Source organism: Ciconia boyciana, chromosome 7 (genome assembly GCF_034638445.1).
Source record: "Ciconia boyciana chromosome 7, ASM3463844v1, whole genome shotgun sequence".
Taxonomy (NCBI): Eukaryota; Metazoa; Chordata; class Aves; order Ciconiiformes; family Ciconiidae; genus Ciconia; species Ciconia boyciana.
Window position 1 is genome coordinate 12,806,796 of NC_132940.1, and position 24,857 is coordinate 12,831,652.

Below are 24,857 nucleotides of genomic sequence, written 5' to 3' on the forward strand. Positions count from 1 at the left end.
GCAATGTCCTTGGTGGCTTTAAGGGAAATGCAAGCGAACAAGGGGTTTGGGCAGGCCAGCAGTGTTTCTGTCCATACAAAACTGTGGGGAAGGGGCTGCAGCCTCCCCACTGCGCTAGGAAGCAGGAGTACAGTCAAATCTCATGCACAACCTAAAGATTATCAAGGACTAACGTTCCAGGCAGCGGCATGCTGCCTGGCTCTCATCACCTCCAGGCTGCTCTGCTCCCAGGGGTTGTCCACTGGAGGGACATGTTGAAGGGACTGGGCATGAGGGGCAATGGCCACAAGTTGGAGTTTGGACATAAGGAAAAAATTTTCCCCTGGGAAGGTGGTGCAGGATCTAGCCCAGAAATGGCAGCAGCCACAAGAGAGCAGGAACCAGCCCTGGTTTGAGCCAGTCTGTCCCGTGTTTGGTAACAGCAACAAAGGGGACAGCAGCGCTTGGCTTGCAGCATCCCACAGTGAAACTGCAAGATGCGGTGTGTGTGTGCACACTTGTTTGTACCAGTGCGGGTACCCCCCATCCGAGGGCAGGATCCTGCCCCACGTCCACAGGCTGCAGCATGGGAAGGTGGCCCACAGGAGGAGCTCTAACACAGCTGCAGCACCCGCCACAGCCAGCAGATAAATAATTAAGGGGCTCAGCCTCCCTTCTACTTATTTAATTCCATTAATCCCACACTGTAAATTCACTGTAGCTCTCACTCTACACTAAAAATGAAATACTCTCCTGGTGCGGCCGGGCCAGGAGCTGCTGCCAGACCCTTGCACTCTGCTCCCCCCAGCTCTGCTGCAGCCCGGGAGAGCGTGGTGGGGCTGTGCTATGCCCTACGCCAGAGCAGCCGGCAAGAGTTAAATGTGCCTGCAGCCGGCTCAGCTCCCAGCACCTGCAGTTCAACCTCTCCTGTCGCACCAGGGGTACCAGCAGGTCCCGTTGGGATTACTCCCTGCCCGTCAGGGGTAAGGGCTAACCCGCAGGTCAGGAGCCTGCTATCGCTGCAGCCAGCGCACAGCTCTCTCCATGCTGGCTTTGTTGCATGGGCTACTCGGCCACGTGGGCTGGCAAACTGGTGTGAGCAATATTATTTGTTCTCTGATCTGTGGGAATGGAGTCCAGACAGCTCCGAGAAATCTCTGCCACTCTCCCTGCTCCCTTCCCAGGCATGTGGGGAGGTGCTGACAGGTCTTGTTTTGTGTCATCTGTGTCCAGGTTACCTTGCTATTGCTTGTACAACCAAGGCAAGCGCCAGACTGGTGGCTCTGGGCAGCTGGCCTCAGTGGTTAAAAGTGCTGTTAAATATTTGCTCTCTGCCTGGGGTGCCACTGCTCCTGGAACGTGAGCCATCTATAAACAGCCCTGCACCACACGGAGATGTTAGGCTGCTACACTGCTCTGCAAAAACACTTAAAATGCAACAATTCCAAAGCACAACCAAACAGCAAATGGGCCTTGGGGGTTCATCTCTGATGCCTTCATCCCTTGGCTCTCCCTGCTCAGCTGTGCTATGCCCAGTCTGGCAGCACTATCATGCCATAGGGAAACAGGGTCAGGGCCCCCATCTTTCGAAGTGCTGGGTCACCACTCAGCTCTGCGTAGGTCTGGGGCTCACACAGTCCCATGGTGAGTGCTGGGACTCTACCATCGCTTAATGACTGCAATTGCACAGAATTTGGCGAGCTGTGGTTCCCTGCCTCTCCCTGTGCCGGGAAGCACGAGCTCCCGCAGGAGCTGCACAGCCTGCTCCCCTCCCACCTCCGCTATTTCTGCATCCACTCTGCAGATTCCCTTACTCAGCAGGGCATGGCGTGCCCATCCTGCCCTCCAGCCCTCCCACCACAGGCCCCAAAGAGAGCTGTTGCCATGCCAAACCTGCACACACAGGGACCAGGATGAGAGCAAACCCATCACTGCAGCAATCCTGCACAGGTAGCTGCCGTTCTCTGCAAACTCAACCCAGGGTTTTTCCCACTGGCATCTCAAATGGGAAATGACTGTACTGATCCCCACGTGCCAACAAGAGGCAACCACTTCTGCTTCTACTAGGGTCTATCCTAGTATCAAACACCATATGAGCCTGTCATGTTCAGTAATTTCTAGCTGATGAGGAGTCAAATGCAGCAGAATCCAGGGGAAAAAAAATTACATGCAACAATCAGCTACTTAACAGCTGCTTCAACATGAAAAGTACAACTGATTGGTGTTCTCAACCAGCCATGATATTCTAAAGAAAGAGAAATGAGAAGAGGGAGGCTCATGAAAATAGCTAAGAGAATTTACTTAATGCTCATTTTTTCCGAAACAGTTCCCACAGCTCAGTATTACACTGCAGGCTCCAACTGGCGCAGGCCTAGTGCGAGGATGGGAGTGCACAGACACTGGATCCTGCTGAATCCCCACCGTGCAGCAGAGGCACAGTCTGCCTGTAGCGCAGTGGACAGCCCTGCTTAACATTTCAGCTGGACTTATAACAAAAAGCCCAAGGCAGACAGATATGACTGCACACCTTGGCACCACTGGCAGGACATACACGAACACGCAGGTAACTGCACGGGAAGCACATTATTTCTCTAAACATCTCCCAAGTTGCGATGTAATGCTGTAGCTAGTGAAAGCTCAGCTCCCCTCTGGTCTAGACAGCAGTATGCAGAGGGACGGCAAAGCCCTCCACTTGGCATCCTGAAGCAAAAAGGAGCTCTGTGTCTTCCTCAGATACACGCAGCACACCCTTTGAACTAGCTGGAATTCATTCCTTACCTTCTCAGCACAGAAATCTGCTTTCCCTTTCCTGGCATATATAATCCTACCTCGTGGGCAAATGTTCTGATCTCATCTCATAAATCAGTGTAGGTATGCTGCAGGAAGGGGAGGCCACAGGCACAGGCAGATAACAATTCAAACAGAAGTGATAACACATGCAAAGGACACTTCCCAAATTTATTCCCTCTTTAATACTAGTGGGGGGTTTATTTACAAGTCGCCTGCAGCTCAAGAGGGTCTTGCATGTAAGCACAGGAAAACATATATCCTGCCACTGCTGATCTCACGGCTGCAGAGGAACTTTCCCCGACTTCACAAGTTTTCAACCTAATCATCCAGCCCAGAGAGTGGCGAGAGAGGCAAGGCAGCCCTTGTGCAGGTCAGGCCCTTCCCCTCCACGTGTGCACCCCCTTGGCAAGTTGTCCTCAGGGAGGATGGGAATGGAGGGTGCCGGGCTGGGCAGAGAAGTGCAGCGCAGGATGGGGGGGGTTCATCCAACGCCCAGTGTGTCCCTGTGTGTGTGAGCAAAGGCAGCATCGGTGGCGGCTGCGGACAGTACCTATCCGGGGGCTCTACTGGAGGTACGGAGGAGGGTGGGAGTGTGATTCAGCAGCACAAGGGAGTTTGCAGCTCAGGATTGCAGGGCACAGGCAGAGAGCGCTCCATGCAGGGAGGGGAGCTGGGACTGCTCCAGGGCAGTGGGACATTAGCAGAGCTTCTGGTGGCAGAGATGCTGAATGGCACAGGCTAATGCCAGCACAGTCCAGCAATGTGCAGGGGGAGAGTAGGTTGGAAAAGCAGGAATGAAAACCCGAATGCGTTTGTCAGCAGCGGAGGATGGCGCAGAAAGCAAAGCTTTGAATGCAGATGGAAGTGAAGGGGCACAGGATGCTGTGGACTGAAATACCTCGGCCAACCTGCATGGAGAGCAAAGCCCTCGCAGAGCAAAACAACAAAGTAAACAGCGACAGCCCGGGTGGGTAGACACGAGCTCCCATTCACTCCTAAGACCGTAACCATGGTAGGAGCACGATGGGCTGCTGCGCGTTCAGTTGCGAGGCCTTTTCCCTATAAAAGCCATGCTTCAACTGCTCAAGGCGAGTTCCCACCGCTCTAGGGCTGGCAGGGAGAGCTGGCAGGCTCCCAGGCATGGCTCAGGGCCCACGCAGGCGATGCCAGTGCGGGGGAGGCACGGCTCAGCTTTCAAGCCCTCTCCGTTGGGGGTCCTGGCCAGCATCGCTCTGCCCCCACCGCCCTGCATGCTCTCATACTCACCTCGTACTCCTGGGAGAACTTCAGCCCGTCGTTGGCTTTCAGCCTGTCGATGTTGTCGGCGAGGTCTGTCACGGGGATGGGGGGGTGGTCGCGCATGCCTGCGAGCGAGACAAGGAGGGAGGAAGGAGAGGAAAACGGTTATGGCTCTGCACAGCCGAGGAAGGCTCGACAACAGCATGGCACAGCAAACCCGAAAGGTGGGTGCAAGGCGGACACGTGTGACTATGTGAAGCGCTGGGCGGGATGGATGGGAAGTCGGCGAGATCACACGGCATGCTGCACGCACTCTCAGAGCACATGGTTCGGTGAAACAAAAAAGAAAGGTGATGTGCAGAATGTGCATGACCGGGTGAGCATGCTTGGACAGTACAGCCACCGGGCACACAGAGCAGGCCACGGAGCGGGCAGGGGCTCGGGCAAGCCCCCGGCAGGAACGGGCCGAGGAGACGCTGTCAATGTGCTTGCCGGGCTCCCACACAGGCTGAAGTTGAACACACTGACTCTCTGGCGCGCTCACCACCAAGGGCTGAGGCTGATCCTCTTGCTTACCCCTAACAATGGCATTAGCCAAAAAGAAACTCACCCAGACCTGCACCAGGGGACACCTCTGCGGTGTATGTGCACAGCTTTTTGGGTAGGCAGATGCTGCCCCAGCCCCTGGGGAGCTAGAGAAAGATGGGAAGGGCCCCACAGAGGAACGGCTGCTCCCCTGGTCAGAGACTGCACAACTTTCCGAGAGCTGAGGAGCAGCTCTGCCCGCAGCTGTGTAACTCAGTGCTTTTCAGTGGTGCTCCAGAGGCAGAGCCAGCTCCAGGGCCCAAAATCCAGCTCTACTGGGCTGGCTCGTGCAAGGCACCATGTGCAGTGACATGCCCTACAGCAGCTTCTGGGAGGCTGCTGCGAGCTGGGATGCAGCTCAAGCCATGGCAGAAGTCTTGCCCTGCATGGGGATGCAGAGCATGGCTCATCCTGGGCACAGCCCAAGCCCTGCTCAGGGGAGAGGCCCAGCGGAGGTGATCCCACAGGTCCCGCACAGGGGACGGGTACTGCGGGGGTGCACATGTGGGATTGGGAGGAGCCCTCCTAGGGCCCTAGGATTCAAGGCTCAACCATTGCAGCCTCTTTCTCTGAAGCTGAGATGGTGAACTGGCAGGAAAGTGGCTGTGAAACATCTCATCCAAAGCCTGGCTCATCCAAATCCCAAGGCTCGTGACTCCATCGGCTGCTCTGTGGGTTTCCCAGAAACCCCACGTGGGTAATTATGATTATTAATATGCTGAAGCTGTTGATTCACACCCAGGGAGACAGGCTGGAGCATGGCCAGGAGCTTCTCAATCGCTCAGGAGCCTGAACGCTGCCACAGATGGCAGTGATGGGCCGCTGAGGTGATGGAGCAGTCCCCAGGCTGGGTACGTGCATTTTACACAGTGGTGACAAGTCACTAGGTGATAACATGGAAGTGTTACACCGCAGCCGCTGCACAGCAGGGCTTCTCACACCTCTACCAAAAGCATCTGGCATTGCTGCATATCGGCAAGACCTGATCCAACACACACTCGCCCTTCTATCACTTGACAACACAGAGCTATCCATGGATGGCCTGAGAGCACATGGACAGATGGGGAAGGAAAGATCCCTCTTCTGCCTTGTGCTGAGGTCCTCCTGCAAATGGTCCTCTGTTTGCCACTTCACCCATCAGGACCCCCGAGGTGGCTGAGCAGGCCCACAAAGACGATGCTCTGATTTCTGCACAATTTGCTCATTGGTGCCAGAGCTCCAGAGGCTGGAGCTCAGGAGCAGCCTTTGCCGTGCAGAGCTGTTATTGATGAGCAACTGAATGAAGAGAACAGTGTGGGACCAAGGCAGAAGTGTGGGGCTGGAAGAAAGAGGCTGGAACATAGCCACAGTATGTGCTTATCCCAACATGGTTATGTACGAAGTACGGCAGAGGCATGGACCACAGCAGAGCTGCAGACACTCATCTCTGCTGACAAATACAAAGGGGTCTCTCCAAACTTCAGTTTTGCTGGCCAAAGGAGTGTTGCAGCAACAAAGGAGCTGCAAGCGCAGATGGGGAGAAAGAGGTGCTCAGTATCCCATTATGGTGAACCTAGAATAACTGCCACAGTGTAGGGCAAGAGAGAGGAGATTTGTACACCCTACCAGGACTTCCACATGCTCTTCCAATGACTCTGGCAAGAGGACAGTAAGCCCTCCACCAGGCTAGAAGGGCTCAGAGGTCTCACAATGCCTGCAGGGCCACAGACTGCAAAGCCCTTGGCTCTGCTCCTGGGGGAAGCACCTATCCTACGTACTTCTCCCATTCCTGCATGCACACATCTGTACGTCAAGCAGCAGGGAGGACACGCTTTTAATGTTGTTTGAGAGTGACCTTGAAGCTCACAAGACAAGAGATAAAGGGGCAGTTACACCCATAGTCCTGGTACTACTCCATCCAGCCTGCTAGAGCAGTAAGTCCCTCTGCTCTGTGCCTGGGGCTCTGGTGCCAACACCGCTAAGCAGACCAACTGCATGGCAGTTCAGAGAAGATCAGCATCCCTTGGCATCTGTTCTGCCTAACTATGGCACAGGTGACCTAGCCTACGGAAGCCAGTTTGCCTGAGGTAGGAGGAGAGCGTGTTCAACCACTGGGCTGCAGAGCACCCTTCAATTTGTCCATTAGGGGTTTTTAGCTGGCCACCCCCTCCAGAATGGCCAAGGTTATCTGTGCACACGCAGGGCCAGCTGCAGGCCTGGTGCCACAGCAGAGCCCGGCACGCCACTGTGAGGGGGCAGGAGGCCTGGGAGCAGGTGAAGGGCTGCTGCAGGAGCCTCCTGGCAGCCCAGCACCCGGGGCCTTCCCTTCTGCACTGTGCTGCAGTGAGCTGCTGTAGTGCCGTGCAAACAGTACCCGAGCTTGGCCCCACACATCATGTCAGGAAGTGAAATCACTGCCGTTCTACAGTCTGCTGTGAGTGAGGGTGACCTTCATGACATTGAAACAAAAATTACAGAGACGAGAGAGAGAGGGAAAGAAAAAGCAAAAGGTGTCAAAAGATAAATACAGGAGTTAAAACTAACTTGAGATATTCGGGCAACTGGGGACACTGGCACCTGCAAAGAAAAGAAACGGGGCAAGAACAGAAATCCCATTAGCCTTTAGTCATCACCGCAGAGGTTCAGAAATGGAAAGACAAAGAGATGAAGATGCAAAGGAAAGCACCATCTGCCACAGCCCCAGGAGCCTCCCTCCTGCACAGGACCAGCTGCCTGGCCCCGGGGGCTGCTGTGCAGCTGGCCGTTACACACCGGGCTTTTGGCTCTGGCCAGCGCCATCCCCTGACGCTGACAAACACATGGAGTGGAGGTACCTGCAGGGGAGGGAGCGCACAGGTCTTCATTTGACACCAAGAGCTACACTTCTCACTGCACACCACTGTCCACGGCCCTGTGCCCAAGGGAAGCCAGCAAGGGCAGGTGGATGGCAGGTACAGGGGACATCTGTGCTGCTCGGTAGCCAGGAGGACTGCACTCAGCCCCAGCAACCTCTGCTCAGTGCCCCTGAGCCTCTAGCTCGCTCACAGCTCATCAGCAGCACAACTCAACCTCATTTCATGGCGTATTGGGACACTGCCCGGTCCCGTATCCTCTCAGCGACTTGGCACAGCAGTATGTTAGTACAGGGAGGCCGACAGCGGGGGAAATAACCCTTGTCTGAAGTAAAAACCACAAAAATGAGAAAGCTTAATATTTAATAACAGTAGCCCAATTAATTATGCATTAAACAAGTTTTCCCTGCTCAGCACACTCCAGCAGGGAGACCAGCTACTGAAGCGTGCAGGGCCGGTGGCCAGCACCTCTTGTCAATGCATCCACGCAGCACTGCCTCGACCTCGTGCGGGTGACAGGGGCAACAGCATGGGCCCACTGGGCTCGGTGGTTTTCATGCCTCCTCATTAATGAGGACAAGCTCGTCAGGAGCTGGAACACTCACTTCTAGCTGCATGACACCCACTTCCACTCTGCAGAGTCTCACAAGTGATGTGGGGGGAAGGAGGGGAGGAGGACACGGTGCTGTCACTTGGTGGGGGAGCTTTGGTTAGCAGCATCCCAGGGCACTGCTACTGTCTTGAATGAACTGGGCACTCTGGGTTGTTTTTGCCTCTCCAGAGAGCTCTGCAAACTTACTGAATGAGCCAGTGTCTTTGGCTTACCCTTAGGCACAGGCATGAAAATAAAATTTCCCGGGCCCCTCTTCTCTCTGATAGCATAGAAGCTCTTGACCCTTCCTACAGCTCAAGCAAGGGACACTCTTGTTGCAAACTCCCTGATCTCGTTGGAGATGGGAGTAGGTGCAAGCCTGACCTGTCACATTCCTCCGTGCAATGTAAACCATGAGCATACAGCAAAGATGGCTCTTGTGTCCCTGGGCAGTGGAGACATGTCACACAGACCTGTCCCCATGTACAGGTGTCCTGGAGCAGCCCTGTTCAACATCTTGCTCCTCCTCAAGAAGCTGCATGCTGTTGCTGACTGTGTGCAACTCCCTCCCCTAGTGCTGCCCCCAGTGATCTGCCTGTTGAGATGTTCTTCCTCTAGCGCAGGTGCCTCCCTTGCTCCCCACAGTGTTTTCCTCCCATGCTGCAATACCACGCTGGTCTGTGTTGCGGCCAGTTAATGTACCAGGTCTGCTGGCAACTGCCAGGCTGTCGGCTGCATCCTACCTGTGAGATCTGCCATCGGTCCTGCCTGGGAGATGCACTAACTAAGGACCTCTGACAGCTGCTCTGGCACAGAGGGAGATGTGCCGGTGAAGCTCACCCCAGGCCTGAGCCAGACCGCTGTCAGCAGCAACAGGAAAGGCTCCTCTAACCCTCCCTCCCAGACACAGCAGCTTTACATCAGGAAATGGTCCCTTCAAAACTCTCCTGTTAGATAAAAGCTCTTAGATGAATGAGCAGCAGGAGGAAAAGGAAAGTAGGTTACAGACCAGGAGGAGCTGCAAGTTAGAAGAGAGCTGTATGTACCTCATTTATTGCTGAACTGCTCCCTCCATCACAAAAGCCCAAGCGCTCCCCCACTTCATCTAGAACTTGGACTCTCTGAAAGGCTCTGAATGGGTCAGGGTGAGCCTGTCTCTGATCGCTACAATGACAGGTAGTGTGCTTTCGGTGCCATCAGAGATGTTCAGACACAAAGCAGCAGCACGAGACCTTTCTGCAGTGCAAAGTACAGTTGTCTCTGCGGGCTGGCAAACAAGCTACACCCCAAGGCACCACAGGCCAGTGCAGGCATGACGAGATGCTCTGCAGTGAACAGTTGCATGCAGAAAGCAATGGCTTTTACTGAACTATCATCTTCTGTGCTGAGACCACTGTGAGCAGCAGTGCCCTTCACTGGGCCACAGCACTGGCTGGGGAGCAATGTAGGCTGCAAGTAGCTCTTCTCTTCACCCTTAGCTGAGCAGAGCAGGAGAGTCAGCACACTAAAGATCCCAGGAGGAAGCTGCTGGGACACCCTCAGCAGTACAAGGGCTCTCTGTACCTCCTGATCCCCCCAGACACAGCCCCTGCGGCCAGCACTGCACCAGTGGTGCTCAGCGCTGAATCCCAGCCTGGACCAAGGCAGCACTGCACCCAGGAGCAACGCAGGTGTGGGCACTGTGAGCTCTCCCAGCTCTGCGTGGAGGCTCCTCCTGGCTCAGGACAACTGCAGTGAGCTTCATATAAGGTCTGACACACACCACACACCAGGCTGTCCCCGTCCAGGTTCCTCAGCCTTGCGTGCCTGCAGTGACAGGGTCAGGGAGAAGGATTTGCAGACCAGAGAACGGACACCTGGATATCCTCGGTCTAAGCCCCCTCTGTGCCACTGTGACTGAGAAGGCGCAGAGCTGCTGCGGGGGAGGACTGCAACTCCTCCTCTGGCATGGGGAGCTGGCGAAGGGGAACTGGAGGATGTGAGGCACAAGGGGGTTAGAGCTGCTCCCTACCTGGAGTCTGGTAGTTGAGCCGTCTCATCTCGACCGGGTCAGAGGAGTGGGCCAAGAGCGAGTCCTTCAGGCCGATGGAGTGCTCATCCTTGGAAGAGGGGGAGTGTGCCCTTTTCCTATGGACAGAGAGGACAGAGACAAGCAGGTGAGCTCTGGCAGATACCCAGCGATCGCTGCGTCGCAGATACCCAGCTCCATCCCAGGCTCCCTGGGGCTCGGGGCAAGTCATGTCCTCTTCTGTGCCTCCAATTTCCCATCCATGAAACAGGAAGGATCATACGTAAGTGATGGCAGAGGTTTGATTAGTGAGGCACTTTGAAATGTGATATTCTGTGTAATATTTATTAGAGAAAAAGCAGACAGATGCAAGATGTTGTTTCCTCTTACTCTCTCTAGGAACTACTTCCTGTAGCGGAAGGATATAATAAATTTTTTTCTTTCAAGTATTAGAAATATTTAAATATAGAATGCTGTAATATAATCATGTAAAGGCTCTTCAGGGTGTGTTTTATTGGGCCATTAATACATGTCTTGAATGGTTGAAGGCACCCAAGGCGTGTATTAATGGAACAATAAAATACACTGTTGTCTCTTCATGCTATATTTATGCCTAGAGCAATGCCACCACCTCAGGCTCTTGCTAGAATTCACAGGCAAAGCAGGGACAGATCCAATCAAAAAGTGGGCAAGTGAATATTAAGGAAAGTCTAATACTGCAAGAAGGGCTTCTAGCAATTCTTTAAGTCCTACTTCTTGCTCTCTATTACAAATATAGCAGATATACCCATGTAGGAGAGAGGGGTGTTGGGCAGGAGCTGGACAGCAGTACTCTCTTCTGAGTCTGTGCTGACCCTGATGCTTTGCCAACATGCTGAGCATGCAGCAATACACGGAGACTTTGTCTTTTGGCTACAGCCCCAAAATGGATCTTGCCTGATGGCGAACCTCTCTGCTGACCTGATGTTTTCTGGAAAAGAGGGAGCTGCACCACTGCTAGTCTGCACGAATGCTAGCACATTTACCATCCTGCAAATCACAATAGTCGGTCTCTGCTTTCTACCCCCTTGTGAGGCATTTCGAAGCACCCTGAAGGGTTGCCAGGATATGCACAGAGGCAGCTGCATCTCTGGATGGTGGTGACCCTGAGCCACACATGATCAGAAATGCTCTGCTTAGGCACAGAGTGCTATCACTTCCACAGGGGGCTGTGCATGCTGGGCTGGCACTAGTGAGAAGCAATTAGGGAAAATTCAGTGCATAAATCACAAGTGAAACCTGCGTTCCCACTGTGGCCCAGACTGTGAGCAAGCTCCATCTGCAGGTCGTGGCTGCATCAAACACAACACTGGAGTTGTTCAATGGGGAGGACCAGCTTGCGAGTCTTACAATACTCTGAGTCATCTCAACATCTCAGAAGCCTTCTAGCTGCTGGGACTGAGACAAAAGAGCTGAAGGACTGAGAGCATCGATAGAAAGAAAGGAAAATACATGGCAAACAAATAAAGCAGTGTTCCTCCTATCAGGAGCACGGTAGGATGTGCCATGTGCTACTGTGTGCCAGTCCCTGAGCCCTTGAGCAAAGCGGCCCAGCTTTTCTGGGGAATGGGCGCAGCACATAATTAATGTTTGTCTCTTTCATTAGCCTAGTCAGGACAACTGCTAAACAAACCTCCAGATCCCACACTATCCACTGCTACTCAGCTTCAATTCATTCCCATTGTAGATTTGACACTGTGAATATGCTGCACAGATACCTTTGGGAGAAAATGCCTCCAAAGAGAAGCTGGATAGCAAAAAACTGTAGGACAACACAGCATCACTCTGAGCATGCGGGTGGTGCTGGAAGGGGAGATGCTGCTGCTGCATGGGCTAGGACACAGCAGGGACATGAATGCCACGTCTGAGCACAGTGGGCTGGTGCTGCTTCCTGGTGCTCCACCCACACCAGACTCCGGGACAAAGCAAAGCTGAGCCAAGCTGGGCATAGCATCTATGGGGCCCAGGTACAGAATCCCCCCTGGGGCCATTTTCTCTCCTTAAAGACCAGCAAACACTTTGTTTCTTACTGGTGGTAATTGCCTGGTATTCCCTCGAAGCTTCGTCATTACAGACTGCAAGAATGCACCTGCATTCTTGATGGAACAGCTCTCAGTCTGAAGTGACTGAGAAAACAAAGAAACACTTCTAACTGCTGGTGTTGTCATTTTTTTTATTTTTAATTTCATTGCAAAAACAATCTGGGAAGTCTTTATGTTGCAACTGTCTCCCTAAGAGCTGTGAGAAGCTGACAATGGCTGGGAGGCCGATACCTTTGAGGAAACAAAGTCTTTGTTAAACCCCCAGGGCTGGCATGCCCCATGCTCCCAAAAACAAAGATGCCCCTTACTAGCTTCAGGCTTGATTTTTAAAAAAGGAAATAGACTTGAAATTTTAGCAAAACGAGATGATAAAATGGATTCCTACCTTTCTTGTTTACTAGATCCAGGAAGAGCAGAAACAGAAGAAAGGAGATGATCACTGACACAGAAAGGCACTGACTGCACATGCACAGCAGAGCTCCATTTAATCAGACAACAAAGCCAGCTCCCTTCCCTGAGCTACAGAGACATATGTAAATAGAGAGTCCAGGAGGAACAGAACCTCGGAGCTGAGCTGATAGAGAATGACCTACTGTAATTGAACAGGCTACATGAACACATGCAAATGCAACCTGTGGCTCCTCGGGAGGACTAACAATCATCTCACACTACAGTTACAGCTCTGGCAGGACTGCTCTGCTACACAAAAGCAGGTGGTTGCTTCAGCAGGGAGCACAGAGTGTGGATGGTCCTGATCTGGGAGCCAGGACCGAGAGGCCTGAAGAAGAGAGCTCCTACTCTGATTTCAGCCTGTCACATCCATGCCCTGTTCTCACCACCAAGACCATGTTCCTCAGTCAAAATTCACAGTAGTGGGGGCACCTGCCAGAGATCAAGCAGGCAATTTCTACAGAAAACCAGTACTAGAGAAGTCCCCAAGGCTGCAAATCCAAGCTGTGAGACCAGAGAGCAGTCAGACTGGCTTTAGAGACAAAGCTGCTCTCCTCTGTCCCACTGCTCACATGTTTCCAGAACCCACAGCAGCTCTGTGTCCTGGGGCTGATATTAATTACCTTCTGCATACCCTGCCCTTCTGCTCTCTTTATAAAGCAGCCTTCTGCTGTGCCAGGTAGAGACCTTCCTCCTCCCCATGACCACCAAGGACTGTCTATCAGAGCACCCCGCATCTGAAGGCTACAAGGAGGGTCTTGAAGGTGCCACCACCTGTACTGCTCGTGCCATAACTGCTATGTCCTGGACTGGATCTCACCTTTTGAAGAGAAGTATAGCAATGACAATGATGATGATTAATATCACGGCCAGGACGGGTCCCATCACCCACAGCATCTCTGGTTCATCCTGCTGCTTCGCTGAAGCTACTTCCATCACGATCTCATCTGAGTAGGGGCTGGCTGCATATCTCTTCTGAACAGCACCGGTAGGAGAGGGAGAGAAAAGCAGGCATCCATTATGCTAAAGCAACAGCTACATCCCTGAAATGCAGAGGTTTCCCCTTGCCTCTGGCTAGCCAGGAACAGTCATGCTTCTCAAACCCCAGCAGCACACCATGGGATCCTCCCTCCCTCGGCATCAGCGGAGGTCACGCTGTGGAAACAGTCTCTTCCTGGTGTGAAACATTCCCAGTGCCAGCCACTTCCTGGCTAGCAGACCTGGCCTTGAGGTGCCAAACTGGAGCAGCCCAGCTAAGAGCCACTTGCCAGCCCTGGATTCTCTCGGAGCCAAATCACAAGCTTTTGAATCCCAACCAATTGCACAGCGAGGCTGGCTGATGATTCCTCAGTGGTTTATAATACCTGCTGTGCTGATATCAACACATCTCTCCAGGACAGGGCTATATTAGGAAAACCCCTGCTGGGCTAGGCGGTTTTCTTAAAGGGATGAAATGACAGGAACATTTTCTATCTGATGTCTCAGCCCTGATAAAAAGACCTTGGAAAGGGGCTCATGCTCACAGGTTCCTTTCCAGAGACTTCTGCAATCTGGCAGCCCAGTGATTTATAACCCAAATGGACAGCTTTCTAGCCCCACCAGCAAGACAGGATTAGCAGAGACCCAAACCCTTCCTGCAGAAAAATGACACTGCACCTGGCTTTTTCTGCTGCTGTTACTAAGGCTTATGGAACTGTGTTGTCCCTTCACAGCTCAGCCTTGCTGGGTCAGAAGGGTTAAATGCTGCAAAAAAGAAATCCTTTCCCCCTATTAGAGAGGGCCAGAGCTGTATCAGTTCAGTGCCTGTGGCTTTTGAGCAGCACCTGCTGCCCTGCATTAGGGAGCCAGAAACACTCTGCTCCTGCCATAGAAAGTTTCGGTCACTGAAGAGGTGCCTGCGGATCTATAAATCGCCTGCTTTAAGGTCGAGGTTTAAACATGCACTTCATGCCTGTGTGCATGTGAGGGGAAGAAAGGGAAAAATCAAGTGTGCTGGTGTCACGTAAATGCACATCTTGATCTCTTGCAGGTGCCCTTGATCCCAGCCAGCCTGGTTTCAAACATGCATGGAGTACAGAAAATGCTCTTATCTGTGACATCCTTCTGGCAGCACGTGCAGGTGCGGCATCCTAGCTACTTTCCTCAGATTTATCAGCGGTCAGAGATGCCACTGGCTGGAGGGGGAACATGGGGGGTGGTTGCTGCTTTGCCTGTGAAACCTTTCAGCCCCATAAGACCCTGTTTCAATGACCCTGAAATAGGTGCTGGCTCCCAGTTCAGCTCTGTTCCTAGAGAAAGTCTGCACGGGATCAATGCAACCAATCAGCCTATTCCTACGCTCTCTCGTCCAGTTCAAACAACTGGGGGGGGAGTCAGTGACAGCTCTGTCTGAGCATGGCAGAGACAAGAAGATGGTACATTGGTGGTGAGAGGATGGGGCGGAAGGCCTGGGGCTCCCCTTTGGATGGGCAAGTGGCTACTCTGTGAGGAAGGCACAAAGGCTTTACCTGTGACTACCCAGAAAGGTCAAGCTGCATTAGGTGGGGGGAAGGAGCATGCTGATCTGCGCAGCAAGGTAACACATGTGTCCATCTCCAAAGCTTTGTGCAAGGGGCAAAGATTCATATTTTCGCAGACACGCTTTGGAAATGCCTCCCTCCAAGAGAAGACAGAAGCAGAAGAGATCAGAAGGACTGTTATCTCAGTGGCATTTCCAAAGGCAGACTGCGAGGTGCAGGTGCCCTGCTCTCAGAGATGGTGTTTCAACCACACTCCCCTTTGTCTTTGAAGAATGGTGATGTTATGCTCGCCTGCTGACACAAGAAACACAGCAAGCAATTTAAGAGGAGTTGAGTGGGGGAGATAGCGCACAGCCCTGGCCAAAGTGCCTCATGCTTCAAATGAAAATGGGTGCGACGCAGTGGGGGATGCAAAAAGGTGGTCTCTAGGGTCAGGGTGTAATAACTGCTGCCTGGTGGCTCACTGGAGGGCTGTGGCAGATCTGTGCTAGGGAGGAGACGATGATGGTCTGGGATTGTCTAGTTAAGGTCATTTCTTCTTGACAGGGATGGCCAGGATAGCACATCCTGAGGCCCCTGCCTTACCTTGCTGTTAATCTGTGACTCTCCTTCCCTCACCGGTGTGCGCATCTTGCCACAAGAACACGTGAGCTGGATGAGTAATGAAGAACTTGACCAGCCCTAATGAGCCATTACAAGCAAATGAGGCTGAGGAAGGAAGCCGCACCTTGGAAGCCGACCAAAGGATTCTGTGCATCTCTATTATTTCCATTATTTACACACTGGCCGCTGCTACCGCCGCCACCACCACTCCTGCCCTCTGTGTTTACAGGTGGACACTGATGCACAGGTCTCGCCGTGCTGCTCCCCGCTTATTGCATCAGCTGTCCCCTTCCCCCTCACGCGCCCAGGCCCCGTGTGCCTGGCGGCACGCTGCCAAGAAAGGCATGGCCCATTTGCCTCTAGCAAGGAGAGGCACAGGAGCAAGAATCCCTACACAGCATGCATGTGTGCAGCTTTGCCCTGCTGACAACCCAGTGCGATGGGGGTCAGGTTTGTTTGCTTCTCCAGACATCATCTGAAGTGAGACTCTGGCCAGAGAAGGGCCTGCGAAGGCAGGTTTGCAGAGGGAGCACCCTGTTCACTGCAGCGCCTCAGGAGCCACTGTGCAGGGTAGGATTTCAAGGGGCTGTTTTCCAGTCACTTACTTGAACCATAGCAGAATGAGAACCTACCCCATCCCAACCATGTGTCAAGCTCTGCTCTGGGCACAGCCCAGCAAGCCAGAACCGAGCTTGTGTAGAACGTGTGTGTTGACACTGCCCTCCACTCTCATCTGTTATGTCAAACATACGTGCCATTTCCCTCCAAAAACACCATCTATCAAGTCAACTCCCATGGCTGCCTCAGCTTGTTGACACCATCTACACAGCCTCACTCTCTTCAGAGAAAACTCCATCATCCCAGCTCGCAGGAACTGTTTGCCCTGCCTGCACTGAGCCCACCTTAGCTCTGCTGGAAAAGGCTGTGCCCCCCCGGCAGAAAGTCCTTACCGTGTCTCCATCCTCCAGTGAGGCCAGCACAAAGCAGCGATAGCTCAGGTCTTGAGACAGGGGCTTGTTGTAGAAACCTTTGTAGTTCTTCTCGTCCCCCAGGGTGAAGGTCTCGGGCAGCTCATCCACTTGAGCAGCAATGTAGGGCTTGAGTCTGTCTGCTTGGCGTCGCTGGCGCCTGCTCTGACTCCCTTGGCTTATGGCCTCCAGCAGCTGGGGACAAACAAGGTGCATCACTATTGCTTTGCCCAGCGTGACACCGCCTTACGCTGTCACCTTACTGGTTGTAGGACTCAGCAGGGTGGAAGGGAAGGGAGGAGAAGATACTGGGTTTGATTTGGACGTGGCGGTACAAAGAAACCATCGGGATGCGTTATCCATTTAGGCATTGCTGGGGCACCCATCTGTAGACCCTCACTGCAAGCACCTCTGCCAGGACCTCAGCTTTGGGAGAGTCCTGAGCCCTGGGATGTTGACACGGTGAATGTTAGGGCTGAGATAGCCTGGCTGTGCCCGTGATCCCGAGTTAATGCATCTCAATGGGCTGCAAGGGAACTGGGCCACGTTCTGCGGCCCAAATATTGGTCTGAACAGCAACTCACGCTCTCTACAGACACCGGACGGGAATTACAACCTATGCTGATGTATAGGGAAAAAGTGACATTTGCTGTGTCTTTCCCTTCTGTCAGTGCTTCGATATTTCACCTGCTGCTGGGTTGCAGGCAGAGCTTTGTGTAAATCACATAGAATGATAACAGATTTCATGGGATGTTCAGAGTAAAAATGGCAAATTTCATAGTCAACCACAAATTCATGAAAAAGGATATAAACACACAAAAATTCAATTACACTGCTAAGAAAGACTCTCAGATGTTTAAAGATGTTTTTCTAATGAATAAAAATGAATATCAGGCTTGGAACAGAAATTCTAATTTAAAATGAAGAAGGAGGCATGAAATACATTTCACACACGAATGTATCAGTGCAGCACTGTCAGGGCAGACAGGGAACATCAGTGGGGCTGGGGACAGGATGTGCATGCAAAGCCACGCTGCTGAGCTGAGCTCACTCCCTCTGAGGAGGAAAAGCTGCGTAAGGCACCCTGCGCTCTTTCCCCTCGACAGCCCATCCTTGACCTCTTATGAATACTCATGTTGGAGCAATTTAGGAAAGCTATAGCTTGTCATGGCAATATCCCTCCCCCCAAAAAAAGGGGAAAAAAAGAAAAAAGAAAAAAAGGGGATTGAGAAATCTCAGTTTCACAAATGTCTTTGTAACCGCAGGGGGAAAAGGCACAAAGATGGTCTTTGGACTGTGGAGTTTGCTCCCTACACACATCTATCTTGGCTGAAATTACAGCTGAGCTCTTTGGGGCAGAAAGCACAGCTGTATGTGCATGGGCATGAAACCATAGGGCTCCAGCTGTGATTGAGGTTGCTGGATGTTACTGCCACTTACATATGTAACACACACCAAAAGACTGCATCGAAAGAATGTGAGGCTTGTGAAGTTCAGATCCTGAAAAATTTGAAAATTAATACTGCCTGTGCAAAACTAATTCAGCTGTCTTATGTATGTGCATTGTGTTACGATCCTTGACTGCATGGTCATATACTATCTTTTCTGTAACTCCCCTGCTTTGTTCAATACACAAGACAAACAGTGCTTAATCAAAGAGCAGCTATTCCATATTTTGTTTTCTTCTTTGCATTATGCAGCTTACTATTCAAATCCAGCTCTGAAGACAAAATTAATAATTTCCTCGTGGGCTTTTCTATGGTGCTGATCACTATAATATTACAAGTGCTTAACAAACATTAGCCATCTTATCTTTCAAACACCCATATGAGGTGAGATGACAGTGATTATCCTAATTTTACAGATGGAGAAGAGAGACGCAGGGACATTAATGTAAAAAATGTCCACTGATTTTGAATGTCAAATTGAAAAGACATCGGCTTGTTTTGTTTTTAAAGAAAACTTAGCATTTTTTTTATAGCACTGCCTGTATATTGACTTTCTCTGCAGCTGGGGATGCTTAGGCTTTGCAAATGAGGCTCCAGGATCTCAAACTGAGCACTCCAAAAACCCAGAACATGCAAGACAGTGGCTGCTAACGAAAATTTTGTTTTAAATCATTTGCCTGGGGCTGGGTGAAACACAGATAGAAAGCAGTTCTCTTGATAGCTTTCAACCACCTAAAGCTCAAAACCAAACCATCCTTTCTCTTCCTAGTCTTCTATTTCTTGTGACATCTTCCAACTTCTCCAATGAAATTATGCAGGAGACCTACAGATGATGGTTCTCCATCACACAATTGTGCTTCATGTGCAGAACAGATCCACCCATACATGCCATGAGCTGGGACCCCATGGAAAAGACTGTGCAATCATGTAATTAAAGATTAACGATAAGCAAGGGCTGACGTACAGCTTCTAACACTTTGTAATTTCTGAGTGCTTCAAGCTTGCAACTTTTTTCTCTTAATGGACCCTTCTGTGTGTGATTTCTTGGAATTTTTCCTTATTACTTTGAGGGGGGTGGTGTGCGTGGGGAAGAAAGAGCCCACAAACCCCTTGTGTGGGACTCTCCTGACACCTGCACACATACCATGCTACTGGTGGTGGAGGACGCCTGCACAGAATAAGCTGCATCTTGGGGTGAACGGGCTGCTGAATGCTGAAAGCCTTTAACAAGCAACTGTGAAGGGAGCTTTGCAGGTTTTGTTAGATACTAGAGTGAACTCTTTATCCAAACTGCAGGCTTCGGCCCTATCCAGAGAGGGAAAAGCCTCCTGACAGAACAGCTTAATAAACTGGAAACAATACCTTTCTCTCCTAGCTTGTTTTCAAAAACAGCATGGTTGCTTCAGCTGAAAAAGGCTGCAAAGAGTGTACAACCCAAGACAGGATCTGCCCTGGTCAGAGCTCTGAGACACTCAAGTGTGGTCTCCTAATGGGGCACATTCTGGGAGGTAGCTCCTCCCTTGCTTGACTCCTTCCTACATGCTGTCACCAGCCAAGACAGACTGAGAAGGCACTGCACGTCCCACAGCCCCCCATCTCTGACATACAGTCTGCACCTATGTCGCTGCACCCATGCTGTTGCCAGGAGGCCTGGGCAAAGTGTGCTGCGCGACCTGGGAGCCACTTCCATCACAGCAGCTGCTACAGACTCCTACCTGGTCCAGCTCCATCTCATCAGGTGTCCGCCACCGAGCAGTAGGGCTGCTGGTGCTCTGATCCGCTGGCACAACCACGATGTAGTACCACCTGGGAAGGAAGGAAAGCATAAGCACTGGACCCTAAGTCATCTCTCCGGCAGGTCACCGAATAACAGGTGCCATACGCCTCCCAAGGACGACCTGCTCCTTTCCCTGCCCTCTAAGCAGCAAAAGGGTTCAGTAAGGAAGAGGCTGGTTTTGCAGCTGCACCAGAGAAGAGAATACTCCTGTTAGCACTCATTAGGTTAATGAAGATCTACAGACTGTGCTCCAGAGGGTGGTGTAGGAGCTGCGAGAAGGACATTTATATAATCGGATTGTAACAAGAACCCTGGGGGAATTGTGCTTCAGCACAAGGATACCACAGTAACAAATAAGACTTCCACAAACTTGCTTTTTTAATCTCCTTGAGGCTTTAGGCATTATTTATTTAAAGGATATTATACAGTGTCAGAGAAAGTCCCTCCTGATCCTCAACTGTGTTTTTCCTGGTAGCATCTGGAGTATACCCACCAGGGTGAGGGCAAACTGTCAGAGAATTGTCTTAATTTTATTGCACATAAATATTTGCTCAGAAAGAGCCAGCAGCATGATCCCATGTTATGGGTAAATCCCTGGGCTCTGTACCGCAGCCTGCTCGGAAATTCACTCCCAGGTTACAAAATCCACAGGTTGGCAGAGGTCTGCCCTGCCTTTTTCCCCATTTCTAGCCCCCCCACCCTGCCTTGCCCGCCCAGGCATGGCACCTACCTAACTGGCACAGTGGTCTGGACTTTGGGAAGGGTGAGCGTGAATTTTCCTTCCTGTATGTACTTGTTTGTGGCGATGGGTTTGCTTTGCAAGACGTCAGGAGCGGTGCGGATTGAGACAAGGTGCTGGAGCCCCCCAGCACTGCTCCCGCGGTTCATTAGCACAAAAGAATAGTCCGTGTCTGGCTGGAGGTCACTTATGAGTTTCTTCATTGAGTGGCCGTCCACCTCCACACTCTGGCTATTGTACAGAATCTGAAACGGCAAAAGGACACGCTCATGCAGCTGACAGCTGCCGATGAAAACTCACACTCAAAATAGCAGCGTTAGAGATGACAATTTGGCTCTGGGCCCTCCCTCAGGTGGTTCAGCTACTGTGCACTTCATAAACAGCCAAAAATCTTTAGTTAAAGAAGAGCAATCCCCAGCAGAGGGTTGAGCTGTGCTCCCTGTGCCTCGCAGTGATGGAGCAGAGAAGGGGTCATCTCAGCAAAGCCTGAGTGGCCGGCACCAGCAGCGAGGCTGGCGGTGCCACACATGCTGCTTTTTGGTGCTGGTTTGGGGGAGGAATCCAGATGGCTGTGCTTTGCCCTCGTGTGGAGATGAATGGGTCTTTGTTTCTTCTCTCATGAGGCTACAACACACAATATGCTTGTGGTGTAACATCCCATCTGCTTTAAGTTGGTGTCACTCCCATGTCTACCAGCTGATCCCTGATGGAATGGTTAATGCAGAGCATCCCCCTCCCAGCAAGGTGACTGGGGGGGTTACACACCTCGCCCATGATCTGACAAATCTCGTGCAGGGCTCTCAAATTGGTACCCGAAACAGTGGCTCTGCAGGTGTGACACCCCGTTGCCATGACAACAGATGCTGGTGCCGCGCCAGCCGTGGGCAGGAGAGGAGAGATCGGCTGCCGCGCTTGCAGCGAGGGGCTGCTGGGCAGGGCAGGGCTGCTGGTGGCTGGGGGCAGCGGGCAGCCCCCATGCACGGCTTCCTCCCTTGGGCCCGCTGGCCCCTCAGCTAGTGACATTTTCTCAGCTCCCTGTTGCAGATATGCAGGACTGCCATCTCCCCCAGGGCACAGCAGCCATGGGCACTCCTGTATTAGCCGGACCAAACAGCCCGTCTGCCCCGGGAACCTCGATCCCAATCCTGCTGGAACAACCCCTGTACCCCGAAACCCTGGGTTTTCTTTCAAACAGTTCCTGGAGACAGGAACTGGAGACAGACAAAACTCAAACAGTTCCTGGAGACAGAGACAAATGGGGTGTAGAGAACTGGAAAGACCAGAGGTTGTGCCCCAGCTGTGATAAACCAGCATGTTTACTTCCACCGGGCGACCGTCCAGCATGGCAGGGGAGTGCTGGATTCCTGATAGTGGTGCAGTAACACAGCATGCCAAAAACTGGCAATGGCAGAGCTGCAGCATGTTAAACCATGGCAGCTATTACGTGCCACAGGCAGAGACCACACAGTAAAACGTGCTCTTTCCAACAGCGGCCTTGAGAGAGAGGAGACAGCTTTGTGGAAAAAAAATTACTTGATTTTTCACCAGCTGAGCCCACTATGCAGGCTGACGCAGGCAGCAAGGGAGGGACCAAACTTTCCTTCCAAGTCACCTTTTTAGCAGGTGGCAGAAATCTGCAGAAAGCTGCCAGCTTGCTGGGACAAGGGCAGCTGATTAGCACTGCTCTAATATTTAGTGCTGAAGATGGGAGGAGGAGGGACACCCTGGAAAGAGATCTGAAGGACAGCGGAGCACAGGGACCAGACTAGGCCTGGAATTTGCAGCTCTGCTTTTGTATTATCCAAACAGCGGTACCCACAGCATGCTTCAAATCCTCTTCAGGTGACTGTGTGGAGGTTGGGATAGGAAAAGACCCCCAGCTTTTTTGCTACTGAGAAGAGACTCCCAACAGGTAACAGAGCAGCAGTGAGGAGCCAGCAATGGAGGAGAGATGGAACCAATCTCCTTTGTTGACATGCCTCAATCTTCAGGGATGAACTACAAAAATAAGTACCAAGTACTAAATTAACAGAGGTTTGCAGGGACAAAGCCCCAGCTGGCTGCCCAGTGTTCAGGAAAGGCTGTCAAAGGTAGGACGGCTGGAGGAAGTTGTTCTCTGCTGTGACTCCTCTTAAGATATTTTCTCCTGGGCTTTAACCCTTTTCTCCAAAGACATGTACATCAGATGGGTGCTAAAGTGAGTGAAAAAGGTAAAATGAAGAAATGCTTCTTATAGTGCTGGAATATCAGATATTTAGTTGGCAGGTTTCACCCTGCTCTGACACAGAAGTAGGCACAACAAAGACAGGAGCGCTAGTCTTCAAGTCATCTTAGCAGCTTTGCTGTCTTTCCCAGCACCACCCCTTGCGATGATACTGCAATAGTACAGGTCCAGGTATTCCAGATGAAAGCAAGTCAGTGGTATCCTGAGGGAGCAGTGGGACCTCACTTCATGCGCTCCCACACAGACTTGAACAAAACCAAACTTGGAACATTAAGAGCTATGCTGGAAGGATGCAAAGCCCACGATGAGTTCTGTTGCCTCTCAGATGAGATTTCTCATTACTAAGTCTTCCGTAATAAAGGTATCACCAACTGCTTCTGTGTGTGCTCTAGGGAAGACACTCGCCCACCAACGCCTGCACATGAAGCATCTGCTGGGGACAGTTTCCCTGCTTGTTCTGCACTGGAACTGGCCAGGACACAGTCTCCGGTTCAGTCCTGACACCAGATGATGATTTTTACTGCCATGCACAGAAATTTGTGTCCAAAGACAGTGAAATTGGCATTTGCAATGCTTTCCTGAAGCATTCTCTGCCATCCCCCCTTTTCACAGTTGCTGTAGCAGTTCTACGTTCCTTTACCTGCCATAACACATTGTCTTCTCAAATGTTATGCACCATTAGTTAAGGCCTCTACACAAACCTTACAATAATGTAAAGGCTCAGAAACAGTCATTTGTGTGTAGCTGAAGACAGCTGGGAGCTCAAGCAGGAACGCTCTTTAGAAGTTGCATCATAGCCCACTGGTAACTACTTAAGTCAGCAGCAAATTTGGCCCAATGTTTTGCAGGGCTCTGAACTGCCAAACATTGCTGACTAGCCCATGGATTGCTGTAAAATGTCATTTGTGCTGCCATTACTCACAAGAGAAGATTTGCAAAACTAGGTGGGTCCAAATGTCACTGCTGAAGGTCTGCTGCTTGATTTCAAGGTAGTAAAGAATGTATTGAACTGAAAGATGAAAAGACATGTAGTGTGCAATACTGGAAAAGATAATTACTCGATGGAGAAGTAGATGAGGTTGCCTTTTTTGGGGGCAGGAGTAATTATTACATTCCATGGGACACACTGTGAGAAAGCTCTGCCCAGCATTCTCAGGGGTTATTTCTGAACCTGTATCATAATCATTTTCAAAAGGTGCTACTCCTTCTCCCCATTTGTAAAATACCTTGTGATGCTGCCTTCTGTTCTGCTCTTAAGTTGAAAAATGTGTCTCAGAAAAGTGCAGTTTCCCCAAGGAGAAGGTTGTATCTATCTTGCACTCTCCATGAAAGCTCCAGAACAGCTTTCTGCAAGCACACTGGAATAGAAAAGGAATAGTGCCTCTTCTCCACCACAACTGCTTGGCAACATTTTACAAGGAATTTATCTCCTGGACCAGAAGAAGCTGTGAAAATTCCCCAAAGAGAACTCAAACCTTCATTATTGATTTGGTAGCAATGAAAATTCCTAAGGTCTCAGTTCATCCCCTATAAAAAAACCAGCACCAGTCCTGCCTGCACCTCACTATTCAGTCAGAACAATATCTACTTTAATTAAATCTGTTAAAGTAGAATATGACACCCTTTGGGACATAGATTTAGCATGAGACTGTTTATCAAGTGTAGATAATACTAATTGTTCCCATGGAGATTTATCTGCTATGCTAGTTACGGTATTAGGCTCTGGCCTCAGCATCCCATGTGCCTGAATTAGAGGAGAGAGGTGAACCTTGTTTATAAAAATACAAAGTCCTGAAGGTTAAGGATTTCTTTCGAGTGGCACAATCAATGACCTGGAGCTGACCCTCTTAGCTCCTGGCCTTGACTCATGTGTGCTTGCAAGTCTGGGAATATTAATAGAAAGAAGACACTATTAGAGAAATATCCTTGTAACACTCTCGTTTGCATGACTGCTCTTCAGTTAGCAAGTGGCTAATGCCATCTGCTCCTGTGTCACCTGAGGGTTAACCTGCAGCAGGGGCAGA

At 51.2% G+C, this 24,857-nt stretch overlaps 1 protein-coding gene across 6 annotated transcripts in view; it reads right to left on the minus strand.

Moving 5' to 3' along the window:
• PTPRF (protein tyrosine phosphatase receptor type F) overlaps positions 1 to 24,857 on the minus strand; it is a 393,615-nt gene that overhangs the window by 23,495 nt on the left and 345,263 nt on the right. For all 6 annotated transcript variants that reach the window (XM_072867821.1, XM_072867824.1, XM_072867825.1 and 3 more), the window contains 6 exons: positions 20,601 to 20,854; positions 19,809 to 19,899; positions 16,628 to 16,840; positions 13,376 to 13,530; positions 10,028 to 10,143; positions 4,036 to 4,133 (listed from right to left, as the gene is read on the minus strand). In XM_072867821.1, the coding sequence (XP_072723922.1) occupies positions 4,036 to 4,133; positions 10,028 to 10,143; positions 13,376 to 13,530; positions 16,628 to 16,840; positions 19,809 to 19,899; positions 20,601 to 20,854 (927 nt within the window). The remainder of the gene's footprint in view (positions 1 to 4,035; positions 4,134 to 10,027; positions 10,144 to 13,375; positions 13,531 to 16,627; positions 16,841 to 19,808; positions 19,900 to 20,600; positions 20,855 to 24,857) is intronic.